At 52.3% G+C, this 23,742-nt stretch overlaps 2 protein-coding genes across 5 annotated transcripts; both read left to right on the forward strand.

Annotated features, from left to right (window-relative positions):
• The first annotated feature begins 1,357 nt into the window (after nucleotides 1–1,357).
• On the forward strand, nucleotides 1,358–12,085 carry C2CD2L (C2CD2 like). 4 transcript variants are annotated; one of them, XM_036919998.2, is made up of 14 exons: nucleotides 1,358–2,044; nucleotides 4,027–4,122; nucleotides 4,493–4,612; nucleotides 4,784–4,894; nucleotides 4,988–5,104; nucleotides 5,188–5,299; nucleotides 5,442–5,550; nucleotides 6,256–6,320; nucleotides 6,407–6,534; nucleotides 6,625–6,799; nucleotides 7,508–7,612; nucleotides 7,747–7,883; nucleotides 7,969–8,254; nucleotides 9,272–12,085. In XM_036919998.2, the coding sequence occupies exons 1-14, from the start codon at nucleotides 1,691–1,693 to the stop codon at nucleotides 9,481–9,483; spliced, it is 2,127 nt and encodes a 708-aa protein (XP_036775893.2). In that variant the 5' UTR covers nucleotides 1,358–1,690; the 3' UTR covers nucleotides 9,484–12,085. The 4 variants fall into 4 exon arrangements, with proteins under 4 accessions (XP_036775893.2, XP_036775894.2, XP_036775895.2 ...); XM_036919999.2 differs by having other exon boundaries at nucleotides 7,750–7,883; XM_036920000.2 differs by having other exon boundaries at nucleotides 7,511–7,612.
• Nucleotides 12,086–13,571: 1,486 nt separating this feature from the next.
• HINFP (histone H4 transcription factor) lies at nucleotides 13,572–23,135 on the forward strand. Its single transcript, XM_036920011.2, is given in 13 exon segments — nucleotides 13,572–13,687; nucleotides 13,766–13,916; nucleotides 17,813–18,003; nucleotides 19,439–19,668; nucleotides 19,910–20,021; nucleotides 20,202–20,354; nucleotides 20,887–20,964; nucleotides 21,052–21,172; nucleotides 21,278–21,416; nucleotides 21,510–21,634; nucleotides 22,155–22,368; nucleotides 22,371–22,442; nucleotides 22,445–23,135. Coding segments are annotated over 11 exon segments (1,617 nt in total). The 5' UTR covers nucleotides 13,572–13,687; nucleotides 13,766–13,916; nucleotides 17,813–17,822; the 3' UTR covers nucleotides 22,637–23,135.
• The last annotated feature ends 607 nt before the right edge of the window (nucleotides 23,136–23,742 follow it).

Here is a 23,742-nt window from a genome sequence, read left to right on the forward strand (position 1 = left end):
CCCTGACCTCTCCTCCCTTCATTTCATGTTTTCTCCTTTCGTCAAGGTTAGAAACCCACACTCTTACGAATCTTCCATTGTTTTTGGAGTCCAGTGATGATGCACAGGCAGGGCTATAGCAAGATTACCCCGTCACCCCTGTATCCAGCATTCTTTGCAGTAAAATCCAGGGATGCTGCAGGCTACCCTCCCGCCCCCTCTGGCTCTGGCACCTTGTCGCTCACCTGCCAGGTTCTCCCTAGCTCTGCAACCCCACACTGGGGAAGGCATTGTTTACTCCCATGTATTCATTCCTCAGACTACTGGACAGATCTGGGAGAGATTTGAATGTTCCCCTGTTTACATAAGGAAGGGACTGTGTGCTGAAGACTTTGCCAAATACATGTGGAAAAGAAAAGCCTCTTGGGGGAACGGGGATTCCTTTGAATCCTTTTGCAGGATTTCCCTTCCCTGCCTCCGGAAAGCAATAACAAGCCCCTGTCCTATAGGGATGGAATCCACTCCCTTAAATCTAGGAAAAGGGAAGTACCAATATCATTCTGGGGGTGCTTCTCAGGATGTCACCTATTTGGATGGTAGGGTCTTCTGGCTGCATCTATGGATAGTCCTGTGCTAGGCTGCCAGCTCCCTCCTCATTACCACCCCCTCAACACGTGCTCCCTAAGCAGGAGCTGTTACTATGGAAATATATTATTTTTAAAAACAGAAGCAGCCCCAGGGTTGGGAAGTATCTCCAGAACAAACCCACACGAGCGAGCGAGCAAGTTAGTTGGGTGTTCCTGGGCCCTAGCTCCTTGGGGAAGGGGGGTGGAAGAGATTTAATATTCCTAATCTAGTCTCAACCTCTACCAGGCTGGGTGCCTCTTTCTCTGGTGGGTGTCAGCTCATCTCTGCCAGGCACTTCTCCCTAGGAGGGATTCTCTGCACCTACTCACCCAGGGCCTAGCTTGGGCCAGGAAATGGGAACTAAGAAGCTGTTGAGCCTAGGGCTGTTTCGGGAAGGGGGCGATAATATCCACAGGGTCACCCCCTGAACCCCACAGATAGCCAAACGATAGATATCTAAGAGGAAGGCAGAAGCGGCATCTCAGATGGGCGAAGTTACCCTTGCCCACTCTTGCCGTGACCTCGGGGAAGGGGTAGTACCCCGCAGCATGGGCGTGGTGGCCATAGGTGCTGCCTGTTATCAATCCCGGAACCTCCAGCACTCGCGCGTCGTCCTCCCGCCCCTCTCCGGCGCCAAAGCCCGCCAAGCCCCGCCCCGCGCGGGTGCGGCTCCTTTAAGAGCGGGTGGGGGCGGGGCGCCGGCCGTGTTGTCAGTGTCAGTTCTGCGCACGCAGCCCTTCCGGAGCCGGTGCCGGTCCGCGAGCCCCCGCGCCTCTGCAGACGAGGTCTGGCGGAGCTCGCGCCGTGGGAGGAGTCTGGCTCTGGCCGGCGACTCACCCTAGTCGGACTGCCAGGTCAACCGAGGAGGGACCCGGGCCAGGGAGAGGGACCCCGGCGTCGCGAACGCGCAGGAGTCTTCTCATCGATCCGTGGCATCCACTAGTCCCGTGCACCCAGTCCCGGAAAGACCCCTAGCCCGCACGCCCAGCCCCGGGGGAGCCCGCCTCCGCCCCGCGGCCCGCCCGGGCCATGCTCCCCCGGGGCAGCGGCTGAGGCCGAGCCAGGACCGGAGCCCGCGCGGAGCATGGATCTGGGCTGGGTGCAGCGGGACGTGGGCTGGGCGGCCCTGCTGATCCTGTTCGCCGCCTCGGTGCTCACGGTGTTGGGCTGGCTGTTGCAGTATGCCCGGGGCTTGTGGCTGGTACGGGCCCACCGGAGCCGGGGCCCGGGACCCGCCTTCACCGCCGAGCCCGGGGGCTCCCTGCGGGAGCTGGGCGTGTGGCGCTCGCTGCTGCGGTTTCGGCCGTCTCGGGCCGGAGCCCCCGAGGAGCCAGGCGTCTGGGGCCTCCTGGCGTCGCTCTTCGCCTTCAAGTCTTTCCGGGAGAACTGGCAGCGGGCTTGGGTGCGAGCGCTGAATGAGCAGGCCTGCAGGGACGGGGTGAGTTGGTCAGGGGCACCTAGGTAGTCCCCTCACTAAGCCTTTCCTTCCAGAGGAGGGACTGCTCAAGCCAGGAGGGCTGCACGGGCAGGCATGGGGACCACCTGGGGAAACCCATGGCTTGCTTCCTCTCTGGGGTCAGAGAAAAGAGTGCAGGTGAGGCTGAAGGTTGTAGAAATCCTGCTGTGTCCTAAATTTTCTATTCTTGTGATCGAGGTACTCTCTGGCTCCAAATCCAGGCACAAGTTGCTGTTCTCATAGCAACGCTAATCCCTGTGCCTGAGGGCACTTCCGCCTAACCTGGTGCTGGTTGTGTTGGGGGAGGGAGGGTAGAAGGGAGACAGGTGCACCTGCAGAAGGAATTTGCCTGGTCCTCATGCCGCCACATCCTTTAATATTTGATGCCTCAAATCCCTGGTGTCATCAGACATATTCCCAAGGAGCCTGACTTACACGCCCCCTAAACCCCTCAGTATTTCCACTGCTACAGTCTAACACATCCTTCTTCATGATGCTTGGAGTGTATGTTTCAAGGGAAAGGTGTGCAGGTGGAGAGCAGACTGACAGTCCATGCCCTTCCCAGTAGATGAGCATGAAGCTGCTGCCCCTTGAGGGTCAGTCACAAACCAGCCCAGCCTACTTCCTTCCATTGCACCACGGGCATCTGGTCTCCCAGGAAGTGGGGCAGGAAGCATGGTCATAAGACTGAGGTGGGGTGGGAGGTAGAGGCTGCCCTCTCATGGGGTCCCCTCCCATCCTGGCTCAGTAATCTCTCTTTGCCATCACAGTTCATCAGCCCCTTGGTTCAGAGGGTTCTCCATTTACAGCTACCACTAGTCTGAGGGCTTTGCTCTACCAGCTAGCTCCTCTGATGCCTGGAAGCAGAAGTGGCCACACAAGAAGTTGCTCTGTCTCCCCTGCCAGCTGGCCAGCAGAAAGCTAGATTGGCATCTGTTAGTCTACACCTTGAACTCACCCCTCCACCCAGCTCTTCCTGTACCTTGTCCCTGGGTCAGGAGTGACTCCCCAGGATGGCTGACTCAGCTGGACATTGGCCTCCCTTGCAGGGGGTGGGGAGATTGGGGTTCCAAGTATCCATCTCCCCATATCTCTGGTCCTGGGTTTGGAGCAAGACAGCAACAAAAGTTGGCTTCCCCTGGTTTGGCAGGCAAATGAGCCCCACGGATTTGCTTCCTCCATCCCACGACCCACGGAAGAGCTACTAGCTGTCTGTGCCTGCTTCTCAATTCTTCCTCCCATCCTGTTCTCCAGATGGGCCTGCAGTAGGTTGCATCCACTGTGATGGAAGAATTAGGAAACTCTTTCAAGACCTAAACAGGGCAGTTTTCTGCTCCCTAACACAACCCTGCTGTCTACCTTGCAGAATTACGCAGGTCCCTGGACTCCTGAGTTCTCTGAGCTTGCTTTTCTTTTCTTCCCAGTCCCTCTGGTAAAGTTCCCCAAGGCCATGCTGAGCTAGTCTTTATTTCCAAAAATATGGATAGAGTTATACTCTTGTACCTCCACATCCTATTTGTCTGGAAGGCTTAGTCTCGTTTCTCCAGCTCTTGCCTTGAATATAGTGGCCCTACCACTTTCAGCCATAGCTCAGCTGTGTCTCTGCCACATATAGGTGGCAAACAACATCCTCATTATTGTCTTTCTATGCACACCTTTCTTTGGGGGTAGAGTGGGGAATGAAGAGGAAGGTGGAGGGAGGAGAGGGTATTCCAGGAGGACTCACGGTGATCTTGGTTCGGAAGTGGTCTAGCGCCCCGCTCTCCCTAGCAGCTGCAGGTCCCTGGAGAGGCATGGCTGGAGGGGAACACTCCCTGTCGGAAAGCCCTGAAGCCAAGGAGGGGCCGGAAGCCAACCTACAGCTGAGTCCTCTGCAGTGCCAGGGCCCAGCCAGCAACTGAGTAGGGCAGCCCTGCAGTAGGAAGCTCTAGAGACCTGATCCTATGCCCATGTTGCTCCCTCAGAGTTCCATCCAAATCGCCTTTGAGGAGGTGCCTCAACTCCCGCCCAGAGCCAACATTAGCCATGTGACCTGTGTAGACCAATCAGAACACACCATGGTAAGGGTCTGATGGGCACTGCCTTCTTTAGGGCCTGAGTGGTTCTGATCCCAAGAGTTCCCTTTAGTCTGGGGCTTCTCTGAAGTCTGTGAACCTGAAGTCTTTGAATGCCTTAGGGATCTAAGGATTGGCTTCAGGAGGTCTGAGAATCCCACTAGAATTACGTGCAAAATGTAGTATACATGTGTGTATCTGTTTCTGGAGAGAGGTGCTTGGCTTTTATTAGATTCTCCTATGGGTTTGTGATGCTGAGGAAGTGAAGTCCCAGGAAAACTGAATGGGGTGGGGTCTGCTAAGGGCAAGGCAGGGATGAGCACCCTTCCTTCAGTCACGCCTCACCCTCCTTGCCTCCATCCCTCGCTGGCCTCAGGTGCTGCATTGCCAGCTCTCGGCTGAGGAGGTGATGTTCCCAGTCTCTGTGACCCAGCAGTCCCCCGCTGCCGTCTCCATGGAGACCTACCACGTCACTCTGACACTGCCTCCAACACAGGTGGATGGGGATGTAGGAAGCTGAGTTGGGCAGGGGGTGGTTCTGTTGCCTCAGCCTTTCCAGGTCGGTTTCTCTGGGATGGAATTTGGAAGGGAGGGTCCTGGGGAGTTGAGAGTAGTTGGAGTAGTAGTTGGGACCAGTCAGCCCAATCCCTTTGTCCCTTGTCCCCAGTTGGAAGTCAGCTTGGAGGAGATCCCTGGTGAGGGGCTGCTTGTATCCTGGGCCTTCACTGACCGCCCCGATCTCAGCTTGACGGTGCTTCCCAAGCTGCAGGCCAGGGAGGTAAGGGATCAGGGCTGGGAGAGGAGAGGCAGAACGGGGGAGGCTGGCAGATCTGGGGGCTGCCACCTCTTTGTTCTCTTCTCCTCCATGCAGAGAGGTGAGGAGCAAGTGGAGCTCTCCACTATTGAGGAACTGATCAGGGACGCCATAGTCAGCACCCAGCCCGCCATGATGGTCAGCCTCAAGGCCTGCTCTGCCCTGGGAGGCCTGGTGAGTAGGTGCCTGAAGCAAACAGTTGGCATGCATGCTGTCCCCGGGACACTTTTGTTCTTTTTACCTCCTCCTTCTCGTAGGTACCCAGTGAGAAGCCACCCATGGTGGCCCAGGCCCAGCCAGCCATGCCCAGATTGAGCCGGTTATTCCTGAGGCAGCTTCAGGCATCTCACCTGGGAAGTGAGCTGGATGGTGAGAGCTGGAGGCAGCTGGGAGACTGCCGAAGTTCTGGTTGCAGGCGCTGCCTGCCCCTCTGCCCCAGGCACAGCCTCCCTATTCCTGAGTGGCTTCCCGTCTTTGGTCTGAGCTTTTTAAAATTTCTGGTTCATCACAGGCCCTGGGGAACTGTGTTGTGTAGCTGAGCTCGACAACCCCGTGCAACAGAAGTGGACCAAGCCCGTGAAGGCTGGTCCCCAGGTGGAGTGGACCGAGGACCTGGCATTGTAAGGAGTGACTCCCCTGTCCCCACCCCTGCTCTCTTGGGCAGACTGAGGAACAAACTGTCAGCATCACCCTGGCATGAATCAGACTGTTTTCAGTAAACCTTGGTGTGAACGCCTATTGTGTGCCAGGCCCTGGCCTAGGTCCTGGGGATATAAACATGACGAGGAGACACCCCTACTCCTGAGTTGTTCCCAGTTCTCCAGGCAGAGGCAGATGTACATAGAGAAGATGATAGAAGTGCTCCAGAGAAGGTTTACGTAAGGTGTCGTGGGAGCACCTAGCTGGAGAGATTAATTCTCATAGGGGACTAAGGATCAGAGTAGGCTTCGCTGACGAGGTGGCATTTAAATCACACCTTAGAGTGAGAGTAGGATTTCAACAGTGAGAGAAAAGCTGGCAGAGGGAATAGCTTGAGCAAAAGAAAGAGGGCAATTTGACGTGGAGAGAGACATGGGGAAAGCAGGTTGGGGAGCGGGGAGCACCAGGGGGGACTTGAATGCTCCACTGGGGAGCATCATCTCTGCCTAAGCCCTGTCCCATTCTCTCGGGAAGAGGGAGTGTTTAGAGGGCAGGAATTAATCTGATTGGAGCAGTTGTTCCATCGTATTTATGCACATCTCTCTCTGCTTTTGGCCCATGATCAACTTGGGGGGACTCAGTTTGCTAATCTTCTTCCTTCCTGCCGCCCCTCCTCTTGGCTACAGGGATCTGGGCCCCCAGAGCCGGGAGCTGACCCTCAAAGTGCTGAGGAGCGGCAGCTGTGGAGACAGTGAGTCTGGGGCAGGAAGCACCTCCGGGTGGGTGCCAAGCCGGGCCTGGTCATGGGCCTAGCTCACCATGCCGCCCTTTCCCCAGCTGAAGTCTTGGGCCAGGCCACCCTGTCTGTGGGCTCCCCTTCCAGACCACTGTCCCGAAGACAGGTATGCCCACTCACCCCTGGGCCAGGGAAAGGCCTGGGACTGGCGGCCACCATAGCAGTGGAGGTGAGAAGCCGACCCCTGGGGGAAGGTGGGAGGACGAGGGGAAGGGCAGTCTTTGAGGCCCTACCTTTTTGCTCTTCCACCCCTTGGCAGCTTCAGTACGAGGAGGGCTCCCCCCGGAGCCTGGGCACTCCCACCCCCTCCACTCCACGCCCCAGCATCACACCTACCAAGAAGATTGAGCTGGACCGGACCATCATGCCCGATGGCACCATTGTCACCACGGTCACCACCGTCCAGTCCCGGCCCCGTGTAGATGGCAAATTAGGTAAAGAGGAGGAGCCTGGGAGGCCAGCTCTACCCAGGGCTCCTGACTGCAGATTCTTGGCAGGACAGGGAGAGGCCAAGGAAAGCCCTAATTCCAACTCCCTGTTTTCTAGCCACATCTTCCTCATTCTCTTTGTCTCTCTCAAACTTTCCCGTATATCCCTCCATTTCCTCAAATGTCCCTCCCTCTTCCCCCTGGATCTACCGGCCCCTCATTCAGGACCCTTGCCCTGCCACTTCCGCATGTCCCCTTCTGTCTCTTCACAGGTCTCTTCCCTTCCTTTTCCCCAGCCCCAAGTGCCTAATTGTCCCTCCCTCTCCCCTCAAGCCACCTGGGAGCCCCCTCCACCAAACCAGTGGCCTCCGTGGTACTTCTCCCACTCCTAGGGCCCCCCCAGGATATCGCTCCCGTCACCAGGGATCCCATGGAATTCCCTATACCTCTTGTGGACCTCTGTGCCATCTTTGCACACTCGATATTTTCATGGCATCTTCTCACATCCTCAGCGGACCCTATGGCACTTTCCCACACTCCCATTGGTTCCGATTGTGTCTTTTTGTCCCCATGACATCTTAATCACCCCCCGTGACTAATCATGCCTTAGTCACCCCTGGTCTCTGAGTCACTGCAATCTGCGTCTCAACAAAGACGGTAGGGGTGGGGGGCCACACTGAAGCACCCCCAGCTCACTGACCCTCCCCCACCCAGCAGACTCCCCCTCCCGCTCCCCGTCCAAGGTGGAGGTGACTGAGAAGACAACAACCGTGCTGAGTGAGAGCAGCGGCCCTAGCAGTGCCTCCCACAGCAGCAGCCGTGAGTGGGGAATTGGGAAGTGTGAGTGCTGGTCGGCATCAGGGCACCAGAAGCAAAAACCCCTTTGGGTGGGGCCCAGGAGACCAAGTCCAGGAAGGAGTCGGGAAGGAGTTACCCATCCTCTGTACTCCCAGCAGGGGAGAGCCACCTTTCCAACGGCTTGGACCCTGTAGCGGAGACAGCGATCCGCCAGCTGACTGAGCCGAGCGGGCGGGCTGCCAGGAAGACGCCCACCAAACGTAGCACTCTCATCATCTCTGGTGTTTCCAAGGTAACAGCACTCTGGGCGGATGAGCTGGGGTAGGAGAAAACCCTAATGGTCACTCCTGCCCATTAAAACGTGTCACTCCTGCCAGGTGCCTGTTGCTCAGGACGAACTGGCACTGTCCCTGGGCTATGCGGCATCCCTGGAAACCTCACTGCAGGATGAGGCAGGGACCAGCGGAGGTCCCTCTTCTCCTCCCTCAGACCCACCGGCCACGTCCCCAGGACCCCTAGATGCCCTCTCCAGCCCTACGAGTGTTCAGGAAGCAGATGAGACGACACGTTCGGACATTTCCGAGAGGCCATCTGTGGATGATGTTGAGTCAGAAACAGGGTCTACTGGTGCCCTGGAGACCCGCAGCCTCAAGGACCACAAAGGTGGGGAGACATGAGTAGCCTCCTCCTCCTATATCCAGTATCCTGACCTGGGTCCTGCTGGACACTCAGGGCCATGGGAGCCACAAGCCAATTTACCTTTTTCCCCCCACAAGGGATCGTCACCGTTCCTAGCCTGTTTTAGGCGTCCTAGAGTCGGGAGGGAGAACCTGATGCCTCAGGTCCTGGCCTGGATCCGACAGGCGTGGGTGATAGGAAGGGATGCCGAGCTATTTACCTTTACCTCCATTTTTCTTTCTTCCTAGGTCTAAAGATCTTACTTCTCTTTTTCTTCTTTTTTTCCTTCCCCTTCATCCTGTACCCTCCCCCCTGGGTATGAGGAATCCTCCCCTGGGCCCACCTAGGAGTGTCCCTCGAGCATAGCCCGTGGATGGCTGTAGCGCTTGACACGTCTAAGAATGTGAGGCTTGCCCTCATTTTCATCACTCTGCCAATGAGTCTGTCAACCACAAGCGTACTTATCTAATTATGATTTAAGCCTGTATCACCTCTTGGGATAATGAGACACCCGAGTCCAGAGCCTGTTATGTAAGCACCTTTCTTATTAGACTGCTCCTGAATTTACCTCTTTGGAGTATTCCAGACTGCTTCCTGCTCCCATCCTGGAATTTGGCCGATGAGCTGCTGTCAACCCACTTTGTCCCTCCAAGGCTTTATAGGCTCTAGGAACACCTTCTGCTTAGCCCTTGTCTTTCCATAGTGAAGTGGCCCAATCATCAGTCTGTCCTTACAGAACAGCTGGCCCCCTGATATTCCCCCCCAGGGGCATTGGTCGAGAGTGCGCCCAGAATCCCATGAGCACCACCAGTTTTCCCCAGAAGGATGAAGGGCATGTTTTGTCTCCACTTTCTTTCCTAAGGATGCCTGGATTCCAGGCCCAGGGACTGCTTCTGTTCCACGTCTTCGATCCTCCATCCCTGGTCCTTTCTCTGCCCCCCACCCTGCTCCATCCCTGCTGCTCCCCTCTTCTCTGCCTCAGCCTCCCCTCTTCCCCTACAGTGAGTTTCCTGCGCAGTGGCACGAAGCTCATCTTCCGGCGGAAGCCCCGGCAGAAGGAAGCCGGCCTGAGCCAGTCACATGACGACCTCTCCAACACGACAGCCGCGCCCAGTGTCCGGAAGAAGGCTGGCAGCTTTTCTCGCCGCCTCATCAAGCGCTTTTCCTTCAAATCCAAACCCAAGGCCAATGGCAACCCTAGCCCCCAGCTCTGAGGGCCCTCCTCGCCTCCAGAACTAGGAATGGGCAGGAGTCCTCTCTGCCCATTGCACACATCCCCTTCCATTCCCCTCCTGGATTCCCAGTAGCCTGGGCCAGGCAAGTCCTGTCTGCCCTGGGCTGTGGGGCCCGTTGGAAGGGAACTTGCAACGGGAAGCACACGAGAGGCGGGCACCTGTTGCTGAGGACATAGAAGAGGGAGTGGGTGGCTGGGAGGAAGAGGGGGGCTCTGTCTTGACATGTGTGGGCATTCCTCAGAACCGGTTGCCTGCTATTGACACTGGCCCCTCAGAGGAGTCCCAGGGTGCTCAGCTCCTCGGCTGATCCTTCCTCCCTTATTTATTCTCTTTTCTATTTATGTGTGTGATCTAGGACCCTCAGTGAACAGGTGAGAGAGGGCGTCTCTCCCAGGTGACCCTTCTTTCCTGTTGCAGGAGGGTAGGCAGTTCCCTTTGGAATGGAGTTCCCATGCCTCCCTCAGGTCCCCACTGCGACCAGCACCGATGTCTGCCTCTGAGGACACTGGCAGCTCACAGGAAGCCGGGCCGGTGCCCGGGATGGGGGGCAGGTACTCCCCACCTCCTTGCCTCCCCTCCTGCTCCTTATCCTGCCCTCCCTCTTTATTACCATTTTTGTACTTGATGCCTTCTCTGTGAGCAGTGGCTCTTTTGGAAGGAGGGAGCCAGGAGCTTGGTGGGAAGCCTTCCACAGAGATGGCTTTAGGGGCTTTATTTAAAGACTGTGTGATGATTGATAATGGAGCAAAAGCAGGGCTGCACCTCTGTATGTTAGGAGATGATGATGTCCATTGCTGTGTGATGGCTTGGAATTTAATTTATTAAATTAAAGTCAAATTGGAGTTTATAAACTGGACAACTGGCTATCCTTGGAAAGGTGAGTGATCAGCAAGGCTGTGGCATTGACAGAGTGGGCGGTTCAGAGATGGGGGCCCAGATAGTGATGTGGTGTAGGTGACACACATACTGGATCTGCTAAGTCTCTGCAGAGGGGAAGGGCCATGAAGGGAGAGGATGGGAGAACAAGAGTCTTTAGAGGGTCAATCAGAAAAAGAAGTCAGTGGGCTAGTACAGCATCTTCATTTCCCTTTCTTGAATGGGCTGCTCCTTCCAGGATAGAATGGAGGCCAGAGCATGGACTCTGGATCTAGACTGCCTGGATTTCAATCTCAACCCAACTACCTGTGTGACCTTGGGCAAGTTATATAACATCAGAGTGCCTCGGTTTTCTCATCTGTAAAATAGGGACTGTGGATTATAATCGCTATAATTCGGCTGTGGGTGGGAAGTAAATGCGGAAAGCTCTTAGAACTCTGCTGGCATATAGTCAGTGCTGAATGATGTGAACTGTTGCCTCAGAAGAGGCACATTGGGAAGGGGAAGTCTTACAAGGGTTTCATCATAATAAAAAGTCTTTCATTCCTAAATGTGGGCAAGTTTCAGAGAGTATGGATACTAGCAAACTCTCTGTCCCTCGTTCCTGTGCTCTCGGACCTTACACGGGACGTGCACCAGGATGTCAGACAGCACTGGACCAGGAACACAAAACCTGAGTGCGTCACAGACACACCACGTGACCACTTCTTTCTGGACCTCACCTTCCTCATCTCTAAAAGGATGACCTAGATAATCATTCAGGTCACTTCCAGCCTTGCCACTGTGACTCACCTACATCACAGGGGGATCAGAGTACATGCCTTTGTGTGGGTAGCATGAATTGTTGATATTCCCCCATGCTTCTCTCCATGCCAGTCACAGAGTATGGGATATTCAGAAAGAGTGGCCGGGTATGGGTTTCTGGTTATTTGTACATAGCGGTATGCTCAACCCTAGGTCATGAAAACTCAAGAGATTTGTCAGGCTATTTCACTTGATCTAAGAAATGCAACTCAGTGGTTCACACAGAAACAGTTTATATAACCAGAGAGCCAAACACACCGAACTTGAAATCTCACAGGGAACTTTTGTTGGGAGGGCAGGTATCCAGATTCCCACTGGGCCTGTGGACTCAGTGAATGGTAACTGGAAGTTGTACACAGCTTCCCTTGCTGAGCTGTCCAGAGAGCAATGGAATTGTACATTTTCTAGTAAAGAGCCTGATCACCTGTCAAAAATTGGGAATTTTAAATGAACTACAAAACATAATCAATTTTATCCACTTTATACTTTCAGAAGATATTCACAGCTCTTGATAAGTATGAATTATACTTTAAGTCTTCATGGCAGCTTTTAAAGAACAAATCTCAGGATGCATCTGAATTATCCAGCCAAAATTGTGGTCTGTTTTCAAGAGAAGCAGATTGAGATGGAAGTGCACTATGCTAGACAGACACTGTCTCAAATTCTGGAAACATATGTGTGGATCCCAGAGCTATTCTGAAATTTTTGCTCTGTAAAATATCGTTTGATTCTACACTGTTCTGTGAATGAACTTTTTTTTCATAAAATTGCTAAATTAAAGCTAAAAGCTATCTCCAGTGGTGTAAATCTGAATTAGAATAAGGTTGGCATTTTGTGAAGTATTAATATAACTGTGCTTTTGAATGAATAAAAGTGAGAACATATTTTTGTTACTTTTGAATTACGTTTTGAAACTCCTATTTTAAAATAGGGACAAAGCTGTAATTCACTGTTGTTAGTAACAGACTTCATGCACGAACTTGATTTTACTATTCTTAACGGTGTCTTTAATTTCATTTTATTTATATCAAACATTTAATGTGTTTTCTGACTCTGTAAGTTATATGGGCTTGTGTTGAGGTTAGAAAATACAGAAAAATATAACAGTAAGATACATACCAATCCCAATGAATGTAAGGCACATAATTGATTTAACAAATTTGCCTGGAATCCTTACTGAGTTTCAGCCACTAGGCTGGCTGGGTTTATAAAGGTGAAGATCACTTACAATCCCTGCCCTTCTTCACTCAAACAAGTCTGGTGGGAATTCAGACAAGTAAACAGGCAAATGCGGTACAACATGATAGAGCTGTCATGGGGAAATACAAGGAAGGGATGTCAACTTCTTGGAAAAAGACATTATCTTCACTGAACCAGAAGAATGAGTAGGAGTCAGTCAAATATATATGTGAGAGGGAAGAGGGGGAAGATTGTTCCAGCAGAGGAAACGGCAAGTAGAAGGCAGGACGGGGAGAAGGCTAGGTATGGTGGAGAAACAAAGAGATTCGGGGCTGGACTAGCCGAAAGTGAGGTTGAGAAGGACTCAAGACACGGTTGAAGTACGCAGGACCCAGATGCTGAAGGGTCTAGAAAGCCTCAGCATGGTTTTGGGGTTTTGTCCTGAGAGCAACAGAATCCCGTTTGAGTGTTTAAAGCAGGGTGGTGGTTTGATCGGATCTACTCTTAGTAAAAAAAAAATCACGTCGAGTGCTTTGTGGAGAATGGTTTGGAGGGAAGCAAGAGAGCACACAATGGAATCAGGTTCATGTAGACATCTGGGCTGGACGTCGTCGTTAGACTAGAAAGGGGCGTTGCCGATTAAGAACGCGGGATGAATTGGGGACAGCCTGTGTTTAAACGGAGGTAGAATTCACAGGGCTTGGCAATCAGGGATGGCTGCCCATTTTTGATTTGACGTAGTGGATGATGACCTGGTTCACTGAGCCTGGTCACAGAGGAAGCACAGGCGTGGGGGAGGACGGAGGGGAATATCGGTATTTAAGAAATAAGATGAAGAGGGTGAAGGATAGAGGTGGTATACCCCGGTCTGGGCCGAGCCGGGCGGGCAGCTGTGGGCAACTAGACTCGCACGCCTCCTCATCCCATCGCCACCCACGCGGACAGCTAACGCAGTAAATTGCAAGAGGGTTAGGGCGACCAGCGCCAGTCCTGCGGGTGCCCGGGTGTGTGTGTTGCGGGTGGGGGGGGGGAAACCGAGCACCGCGCCTGCGCAGTTGGAAAAACTCGGGCCCTTGGGATTCCCGCCTGCGCCTCGCCGGGAGCCCCGCGGCGCCAGCAGTACTACCTTTCCCCGCAGCCCGCCGCCCCCTATTCCCGCCCCTTCCGTGTTTTGGTCCCGCACGGGTTCCGTCAGTCACAGCGGCCATTGGCTGTTAGGGGCATCCGAGAGCGGCGATTGGCTGTCGCTAGCCGTCGCTCAGGCGCCCTCCCGGAGATGGTCCGAGGTGGGAAGAGGGCAGCCGGGACCCGGGAGCGAGGGTCGGTAAGCTGGGGTGCTGGCTTGGCTGCGTCGCGACGGGGGGCGCTCTGGGCAGGCCGCCGAGACCGGGCTTCGCTCCAGTCATTTTGGCGACGCTTTTTCTTGCAGCTCAGCCACTCTGGTCTGCCTGGCGCCCGCAGTGCCCCCGGCCCCGAACCCCGACTCGACCCTCCCTGCCCGCTCGTCTGGGCCTTCGCTGCGGCAGAGACGCGGTCACCGCCACGCCTTAGGGGTAAGAACTCCGGAAGGCCTGCGGGGCAGCGACAGGGTTTTTCCCCCCTAGACGGTCTGCCACCTTTTCTCCTTCTAGGGGCCCGGTCCCCACCTCTAGGGACAGGCCGTTCCAGCTTCGCCTGCCTACTGGGACTTCTGTCCTTATTTCCCGCTCCGGGCGCTTTGTTTTGGTCGTTGTAGTCACACATCAGAGTCTTAGCACTTCGACCAAATTATGAGCCCTTAGAAGGTTCCGGACCTGAGTCCCTCTTGAACCCCACTCAGGGTGCACTCGGTCCCTTGTGTTACTATTTTTGCTCTTATGTGTTTGCTAATTGTGTCTTCCTATGACTCCTGGTTTTAAAATAGTGTTAGGAATCCCTCGGGTTGTCCTTTTTTTGTTGACGTTTTTGTAGAACTCATGCTTCAGAAACAAGGAAACAAATAGCTAACACTTGCTGAGTTCTTGCAGTGTTATGCTAAGCATTTTAATATCCATTATCTAGTTTAGTTCATAAATCCATTCAGTGAGACAGGCATAATTATTCTAATGCTACATGGGAAACTGAGGCTAAAGTAAGTTTCCTAAGGTCATAGCTAGTAAATGTTGGAGCTTTCCAACCAATCCGTTGACTCCATCACCTGTTGCTGTGACATTAGATAACCCATTTTACATTTAAGAAAACAGGTTCAGAGAAGCTAGGTGATTTTTCCAAAAATAAAATAATAAACTTTAGATTTACTTTAAAAGGCCTTGTAGTAGGTGTGTGTTGGTCCTGCAACACTGAACCGGACAGGACACAGGTGAGGCTTTCTAGGAGCTCACAGTTTATCAGAGGAAGATGTTTTGGGTATTATGTATAGAGAGACAATCTCTATGTGGGTAGGGAATCAGACAAGGAGAGGTAAGACAGGCAGATGTAGGAAGAAAATGGAGCCAATCTCCCTGGCTTTGAATTCTGTCTCCATCACAGCCTAGCTTTGTGACCTTGGGGTAAATGACTTAACCTATCTGGGCCCATCTTATCTGTGAAGTGGGATGATGATGGTACTTGGACTCAATAGGATTGTTGTTAATGAGTTTTTATACATATAAAATACTTAGAACAGTGCTTGAAATATGGTAGAGGCTTAACAGGTTTTGTTATATTCTAGGCAGAGCAAACTAATTGAGACAAGAAACTTAAACCCAGGTCTTCTGACAACTGGTCCAGTGCAGTCTCCAGTATATAAGTTGCCTCACTTGCTTTCCTTGCCTACAGAAAGGGGAGCGGTGACTAGATAGTCTGTGTCACAGCTCCCTGGTGTAGAAACAAGCAGGGCACAGGGAAAGAAAGTAAAGAAGGATGGGGGACAGTGAAAGAGAGATTCAGAGATCTTTGCCTAAGTTCCAAATCATTTTAGACATCTGGACAGCTTGCCTTTTGGGCCTTAATGAGTATGGCAACAAGCATGTGTTTAGAATATTTGTGCTCAGCACTATGCTGAGCAGAGTACTGGGACACAGATAGATGTCATATGGTTTCTGCTCATCAGCAGCTAATATTGTCCAGTTGGATATATGAGAATAGAACACAAAATGACTGTGAGTGACCATGGGCAGCATACAAATAGGGTTGAGATTTTCAGGTGGTAGCTATGCCTGCCGTAAAACCAAGAGGCAAAGGTAAAGTAATCTGAGGGGCGGGATAGTTTAGGAAGGATTCCTGGAATGTGATTGTATCCTGACATTTATTGAGTACCCAGAGAGTACAAAGCTCTGTGCTAATGCCAGAAATGGGAAGTAATGAGGTGATGGTCCCAACCCTGAAAAGCTCCTGGTCTAGGGGAGACAGACATTCCATTCTGTTGTAATGAAGTGTGTACAGAGTGTGAGGGGGACAGGTGGTAGGATATTCCAGCTGAACCTGGATAAACTGGGGAAGGGCTCACCAAAGAGGGGACATTTGGGCTTGAAGGGTGAGAAGAAGTTGCTAGGTACAGGGTTTTAGGATTAGGTGGTGTGTTTAGGGACGAAGATGATTGGATCCGAGAGGAAGAGGGAATGAATGGACAAGAAAGAAGCCAGAGAAACAGCACGGTGTGCGGGGAAGAGCATACTTTTTGGGTTAGAATCAGGGCTCCTATACCAAGTGAAAAGAAGTTTGGAAGAGGACTCATGACAGGGCTGACAGGTGATAGACACTCCGTACATATTAGTTCCCTTACCCCACTTTGGGAGAAGAAAGTTGAGGCCCATTGGAGCAGAGCCTTGCCTGCCATACTAAGTGGACTTGATTCTGTAGGCAGTAGAGAGTCAGAGAAAGTTTGGGATGGTAGGTCTGAATTAGGAAACCTTTCCCTACCCCAACATTACAAAAATAGTCATCGTTTTCTCCTAATAGGACTTCACTGTTAGTCCAGGAGCAGCCCAGCAACCCTAGGTACACCCAGAGTGTCAAAGGTGACTGGCTTTTCCGAGGAGGGGCAAAGGCTGTGGACTGAAAAGGGTTTCTCTGGTAAGCAGTTAGGTATAGTAGGCTCTTGTGCTTGGAGGCGTGAAGGTTTTATTTTTTTTGTATTTGCCTGGTTTTCTCCTCTCAGTAGGTAGGAAAGGCCTTTTTCAGAATTCCCACCTGTCTCACATAGGCCAGAGGGAGCAATGTCCCACTTCCTTCTAGGGTCCACCACCCTAGTTGCAGCAAGAATCAGAATCCTCAAGAAGGAGGTGACCCTTGGGGGCCAGAGTCCAGGCCTCTTAGTGTCTTCTGTCCCCCTGATCTTTTTCTTGCAGAGTTCTCTACCATCCTGTGTTTTGTTTTAATGAGGGAAACTGTTCTTTTATTGTTCCTCAAGCTCTGCTGGAACTGCCTGCCTCAGAACTGGGATGCTAAGGTAGAAAGGGCAGATTACTAGGCTTAACGGCAGCCTTCTGGAATCTGAACCTTCAGGGGAGCGCCTGGAGGCTGCCGCATTCTTATTGAGTACCTTTACTCTTTGAATCTGCTTTCTTCAACAGCTGTTGTTACTGTCTAATAAGCATGCTGAGCCCTGCATACATCTGAGGTTAAGGTATCAACTAGACAGATACGGCCTCTTCCAGTGTTAAGAAGCTTAACAGACATTTTTATACAAAGGCAGATTGTATGGCACTTTAAAAGTCTGGTGGGGAACTTAATGGCAGGCCGCAGTAAGAAATAAGGAACTTCTGGGCACATGTGCAGGCTGTGTGGATTAGAAAGCATATGGACTTTGGAGTCAGCCTGACCTGACCCTACCACACTACTAGTGTGTGGCCTTGAGCAAGCCAGTTAACCTCTGAGCCTCAGGTCCTTATCTATAAATTAAGTTAAAAATAGTACTTACCTCGTAGGGTGGTGGTAGTAATTCAGTGACACAATGTAAATTCTTTAGTACATTGGCATATACTTTAGTATACTTGGTATATCGTTAAGTGTGAAGTTAAAACCAAAAGGTTTGTTTTCCCCTTTTTGAAGATGGGGATATTCAGGGGTAGGAGAGTTAAGTTTCTTGGCCAAGGTCACACAGCTAGTAGGTGGTTGACAGGCATTTGGATTTGAAGCCTGTCCTTCTCCAAAGCCCTCTCTTTGAACCTGAGCATTGTTTTGCCTTCCATAGGAATCATTCCTTCTTGGCGAGTTGCTCTGAAGCTTCATGAGAAAATGTCTGTTAAGGTTCTTAGCTCAGTGCCTGGCACATGCTCAGTAATGTTAGTTTGTGTTCTCCCTTCCCAAGAATACCAGGCAGCTGCCAGGGGTTTGAGGAACTGTTACTCTATCCTTACTGAAAAAGCACAGGGTTTCTCTCACTGCTGGAAAAATGCCCGCTGGTTGTAGGCAGGCTGCCTGCCCAGCTGTTCCCTTCCATGGCACTAGGGTGGCATCCTGCAGCCGTGGGCTTCATCCTCTCCTCTAGGTTGAAGGCCATGTCGACCCCTGGGAAAGTGGCCCGGAAGGAGAACCTGGAGCTGCAGTGTGAGTGGGGGGCCTGCTCGTTTGTGTGCTGGGCCATGGAGGAGTTCTGCGAGCACATCACCCAGCACCTGCAGCAGCATCTGCCCGCCTCCCGCTCGGGCTCCGGGGAGGAGGAGGAGGAGGACCTGCTGGGTAAGGGAGCAGGGTGGGCAGAGAGCTGCGGGAAGGAGGAAACCTGACTTCCTTTCCCCAGAGGGAGAAGGCAGCCTGGGAGAATGTGGTTTACTTGCTTGCTGTGCTTTTCTTTGTTTATAAAACATTATAGACTCATTATATGGAAAACTCATCCAACAAGGATTCATGGAATGAGTGCCATCCTGTAGTCAAGAGGCAATTACTGACATTACTTTAGTGAATATTTTCCTGACTTTGCATGTGTATACATAAATTAGATAAATAATGATTTTATTTTTGTAAGAGGATCATATTGTACAAGTTGACAACCTGCTTTTTTTCACTCCGGTAGTTTCTCTTTTATTTTATTTTTTCCACTGTGACCACTAGTGGGGAATACATTTTACATCACAAACCCATTCACAAAAGTTAAAAATAGTTGAAATAATACTTATCTTTATTGAATGTTCTCTGAAATGTTTTATCTTATTCTCTTTTTTTTTTTAAATGTGGTTTGTAGTTGCCTAAACTGATTTCCCCACCCACCGATAGGTCGCAGCAGTTTGAAAACCTCTGTTCTACAGGAAGTAGAGAGGTGGCTCTCCTTCCCCCACCTCAAGTGCTGTTTTCAGGCTAGTGACTATGAACCATAATTGATTATTTCAAAAGTCAGGTAATATTTATCAAAAGAGAAGTTGGATTATATTTTTTCAAGTATCTACTTTTCAAAACAAGTAAACCCCTAAAAGCATGGAACATATGGTGCTTAGAGAGAAGTGTTAGAGAGCTAGGAAATGAATTGGAATAGTTGAGGGCCTTCCTGGAGAAGACAGGTCTTGGGCAGAATATGGGAGGAAGAACAACTTACGGTTTGACGGGAAGGAGTGGAAGGTGTCCCAGGTTGGGAGGCAGCATCTGCTCAGCTAACAGCAGAAACTCAGGGCCAGAGGAGTGCACGCCAGCCACACCTGCAGCCTCTGAGCTTCCGGCACCAGGCCTTGCACACCCGTTTCCCTCTGCCTAGTCCACACCTTCTCCGCCGAGTTTACAGATACTCACTCTTCAGATCACGACACAGGGACACTTCCAGGACATCCCTGTCTATGTCAAATTACCTCTGGTTAACTATTTTATAGTACCACAGGTCCCCCTCCCCACTTAATGGACCTTAGGACTAGTTGCCATTTTATTTTTATACATGTGAGTATTCAGTTTCAGTCAGTCTCCCTGACTGAAAGCTATTCAAGGGCAAGTCTGGGGCTCTTTTCTCTTGTTATTATATCCCCAGTGCCTGATACACAATAGGTGGCCACTAAATATTGGTATCTGCTGAGTGGACTCCTGGTAATTTGGTCAGAGTTCAGCCTCCTCACTTGCTGCAAAGTGCCACAAGTGGAAAGAGAGCTGGGCTTCGGAAAGTATCAGACTCTTCTTTCTCACCCCCTTTCTGCAGAGGAAGAATTCTCCTGCTTGTGGCAGGAATGTGGCTTTTGTTCTCTGGACAGTTCTGCTGACCTCGTCCGCCATGTCTACTTCCACTGCTACCACACGAAGCTGAAGCAGTGGGGGCTGCAGGCCCTGCAGAACCAGGCCGAACTCAGCCCCTGTGTCCTGGATTTCCAGAGCCGCAACCTCCTCCCGGACATCCCTGATCACTTCCTCTGCCTGTGGGAGCACTGCGAGGTAGCAGGAGTGGAAGGAGGCTGGGGATCTTTACTCAAGGTGCCTTGACTCTTTCAGGGACACCCTGTGTTCCCGAGGCCCCTGCTAGTGTGTCTCTTTCATTTTTGGGTAGCTCCCTGCCCGCACTTTGCCATCCCCACCAAGTCAATTTGGGAGACAGCTGAGAAGCCCCCTTTGGACATGTGGAGGTGAGAGTCCCTCCACCCACCCTCGTCCTTACCCCAAGTTGCTCCTGGCACAGAGTTCCTTCGACAATCCTGAGTGGTTCTATCGGCATGTGGAGGCGCACACCCTGTGCTGTGACTACCAAGCGTTTGGCAAGGACAACCACGTGGTGCTGTGTGGCTGGAAAGGTAGGGCCATTCATTAACTGCTGGCTTTTAAAGAGACCCTAGGAGTGCTAAGGGGCTGGGGCAGCTAGGGATGGGACTGGTCCTGCTGGGCAGGGTTGGCTGCTGGCTGGAGAGACCTGGGGGTACCAGAGCCTACTGTGGGGGGTTTGTGTCTGTGGCTTCACGGGGCCTTCCTCCCAGGCTGTGCCTGCACCTTCAAAGGCCGCTCTAAGCTCCGAGAGCACCTCCGCAGCCACACCCAGGAGAAGGTGGTGGCCTGCCCCACCTGCGGGGGCATGTTCGCCAACAACACCAAGTTCTTCGATCACATCCGTCGCCAGACCTCATTGGATCGTAAGCACTCAGAGAAGAAGGGGGGCGGGTGCAGGTTGTCTTGGGTGGGGTGGGAATTGGGGGTCTGTTCTCAGCAAGGGGGCCACTGGAGGTAGTGCAACATGGCCACATCTACCTTTAGGGGTCAGTTACTTGCCCCAGACTCTGCTCATTCAGATTTTCAGCGTCATTATTGTTACTCAGTGCCTACCATGTGCCGTACCTCTTACCACAGTGAATCCTCACAACAGCCCCATGAGGTAGGCTTATCCCCCTTTTTGCAGATGAGGAAACTGAGGCTCAGAGAGGTTAAATCAGTTACCTGAGATCACACAGCTAGTAAGTGGTCAAGCCGGGATTCTGATTCAGGTTCTCAACCTCCAAGACCCGTGCTCTTTCCACCATGCTTTGTCCATCCATAGTTCCTAAGTTCCCCTTTTCTCCTCGGGTGGTTCCCTTTTGTCTGGAAGGTTCCCTCCCTGGGTTCGCTCTCTCCTCTCTGCCTCTCTGCTGCCCCCACAACCCACCTTTTCTCCTGCCTGCCCCACCCCAGAGCAGCGCTTTCAGTGCTCTCACTGTTCCAAGAGATTTGCCACGGAGCGGCTGTTGCGGGACCACATGCGTAACCATGGTGAGTAGCCAGAGCTCTGAGCCTCCTCGCCCACCCTCTCAGGTTTCTCTTGCCCGCAGATCACAGCCTCATCTCTGCTTCTCTCAGTGAACCACTATAAGTGCCCTCTGTGTGACATGACCTGTCCGCTGCCATCCTCCCTCCAAAACCACATGCGGTTTCGCCACAGTGAGGACCGGCCCTTTAAATGTGACTATTGTGACTACAGGTGAGGGGAACCAGGGACCAGAAATCAGCAAACTTGTGTGTGCCAGGGTCCTCATGCCCTCCCGGGCCCCCCATGCCCTCCAACCCTCCTGACCTCTCCTGGCAGCTGCAAGAATCTGATTGACCTACGGAAGCACATCGATACCCACAGCAAGGAGCCAGCATACAGGTGTGATTTTGCAAACTGCAGCTTCAGCGCCCGGTCCCTCTGCTCTGTCAAGTCCCACTACCGAAAAGTGCATGAGGTGAGTGGAACTGGGATGGGAGAGAGCTGCAGAGGTGTGGGGAGTTGGGAGGAAGAGCTGTTCTCATTCTCTCTCCTCTTCCCTCCCCATCAGGGAGATTTAGAGCCAAGGTACAAATGTCATGTGTGTGACAAGTGCTTCACAAGGGGCAACAACCTCACGATGCACCTTCGCAAGAAGCACCAGTTCAAGTGGCCCTCAGGGCATCCCCGTTTTCGGTATGTCTCAGCCCTTCCCGAGATTCACACAGATTTTTAAAAATACATTTTCAATAAGTTAAAAACCTTGAATATGATGGTGCTTTGATGTCCAGCATCTCCATTTAGGCTCAAGGAACCCAGAGAATAGGGGCAAAAGTTAAGTCTTCTGATTTTGCCATCTAAGGCACTATGCCAACCCCAGTAAATGGTGCCAGAAGTCTTGGAGCCAGAGCCAGAGCCTAAGGGTACTGATCTGCAGTCCATGGCCTTCTCATAAATCCTTTGACACCCCCACTCTCCAAAACAGATCATTCCTCCCTCCCTCTTGTAGGTTTCTACCTAAAATTTTACATTTTGGGTAATGATCCTTCCCTCTGTCTTCTGCATATTCCAATAAAAACCTTGTCTTCAGTGCCCATCATTTAATATTCCCGGGGCTTCCTCCGTCTTGTATACGTCCCTTACCTTGCCAGTCCCCAAGCCATTCCTGTACCCTTCCTGCCTGCCTTTGCTGCCCTCTGTGCTCCTGCTTCACCAGGTACAAGGAACATGAAGACGGCTACATGCGGCTGCAGCTGGTTCGCTACGAGAGTGTCGAGCTGACCCAGCAGCTGCTGCGGCAGCCCCAAGAGGGGTCAGGCCTGGAAGCATCTCTCAGTGAGAGCGGCCTGCAAGGCATCCTTCTGGAAACAGTGTCAGGGGATCCAGGACCCAAGCACGAAGCTGAAGACCAAGAGGAGGGAGGGGGGCGGTGAGAGGACAGCCCTCAGCCTCTCGGGACCTCCACTCCATCACCCACCTGGTGAATCAGACCAATGCCCAAGGCTAGCGAGCAGGCGAGCGATTGTCCACTGTGTGCGGTCGGAAGCCCCAGGAGAATCCCCTGCGCCCCAGCCCAGCCCTCAAGCCCTCCTCTGGGTCATTGTGGAAAAATTTCAGGAAATAGCCAAGGAGCCAGAAGTCCAGATGGTATGGAAGCTGCAGAACCTGACCATTCCCACCCCAGGCTCCGGGGTTTGAGCTGGGCAGGTGGCAGCACCCCCAGTGGGTGGCCCTTGCTAATGGATGCCTTTAGCAGCGGTCCCGGTAGCAGTGTGGTCCACTCTGGACCCAACTTGCATCATTTGGCAGACTCGAAGCAGACCATGTTTTGTGGGGATCCTGAAGAGTTTGGATACTTTGAGGATTTTGGATCCCTGGTTGTGTGTGTTCTTGCGGGGGGGCTAATAGGCTTGACTGTATCTCCTGGACATGATGGAGCAGTGATTAAAATCCTTAGGTAACTTGCATCCATTCCCATCTCTAGGCGTCCTTAGGCCCAGGGGGGTGACATGTAATTGGTTCCTGCAAGGGCCCTTTCCTCACAGCCAGCCAAGGCACTGTGAGTCAGGCAGCCTTTTTCCTCTGAAAGGTTCCTCCTACAACCCCAAGGACTTTCATGCTTATCCTCAGGGATGGGATTGGGCGCACTGAGTGTATGTGTAACAGTTGTTTTTGGTAATAAACACTTGGGCTATTACTCATTTCTTATGTTAACTAGGTAATAAGGGGCTACAGCTGCCCAGGAGAGTTGCTGCATAATTAGGCTTGTTCCTCTTCTAGGGACTAGAGTTTGCTTTTGTTTTTAACTGTTCTCTTGTTCCCTGCCTACTCCGGCCTGCTTCGGTGAGCTTCTCCATATCTAGAGCATCTGCCATCTCTGCGGCAGTCCTAGGCACAGGCCACAAGTGGGCAGTGGCGGCGCTGCAGAGTGGGTGGGTCGGGCTCACCAGGAAGACAGCCCAGAGCACAGCCACAGTCCCGATGAGAACAAGTGCCCCTGGGGCAGGGCTTCTTTCCCTGGGGTTGAAGGAGCCGGGAAGGAAGCTTGGCGGCCCCAGGGAATGGCAGGCACTGGGATCCAGGAACCAAGTTAGAGAACTGCATTTCCCTAAGGAAAGGGTCTGTGCTCTGTTAGATTCTCAAAGAAACTGAAACCCTCCAAAATACGAAGCATTTCTTCAGCCCTGTCCTGCCGCTTCTGAGCACCCCGCGTCCAGTCTTAGGTTCTCTGCCACTCTGGTAGTCAGGGAAATACAGCGGTGTTGCATGGGCAGAAAGCTGCCCCAAAAGGATTCTGGACCTCT

The sequence above is a fragment of the Manis pentadactyla genome, chromosome 13 (genome assembly GCF_030020395.1).
Source record: "Manis pentadactyla isolate mManPen7 chromosome 13, mManPen7.hap1, whole genome shotgun sequence".
NCBI lineage: Eukaryota > Metazoa > Chordata > Mammalia > Pholidota > Manidae > Manis > Manis pentadactyla.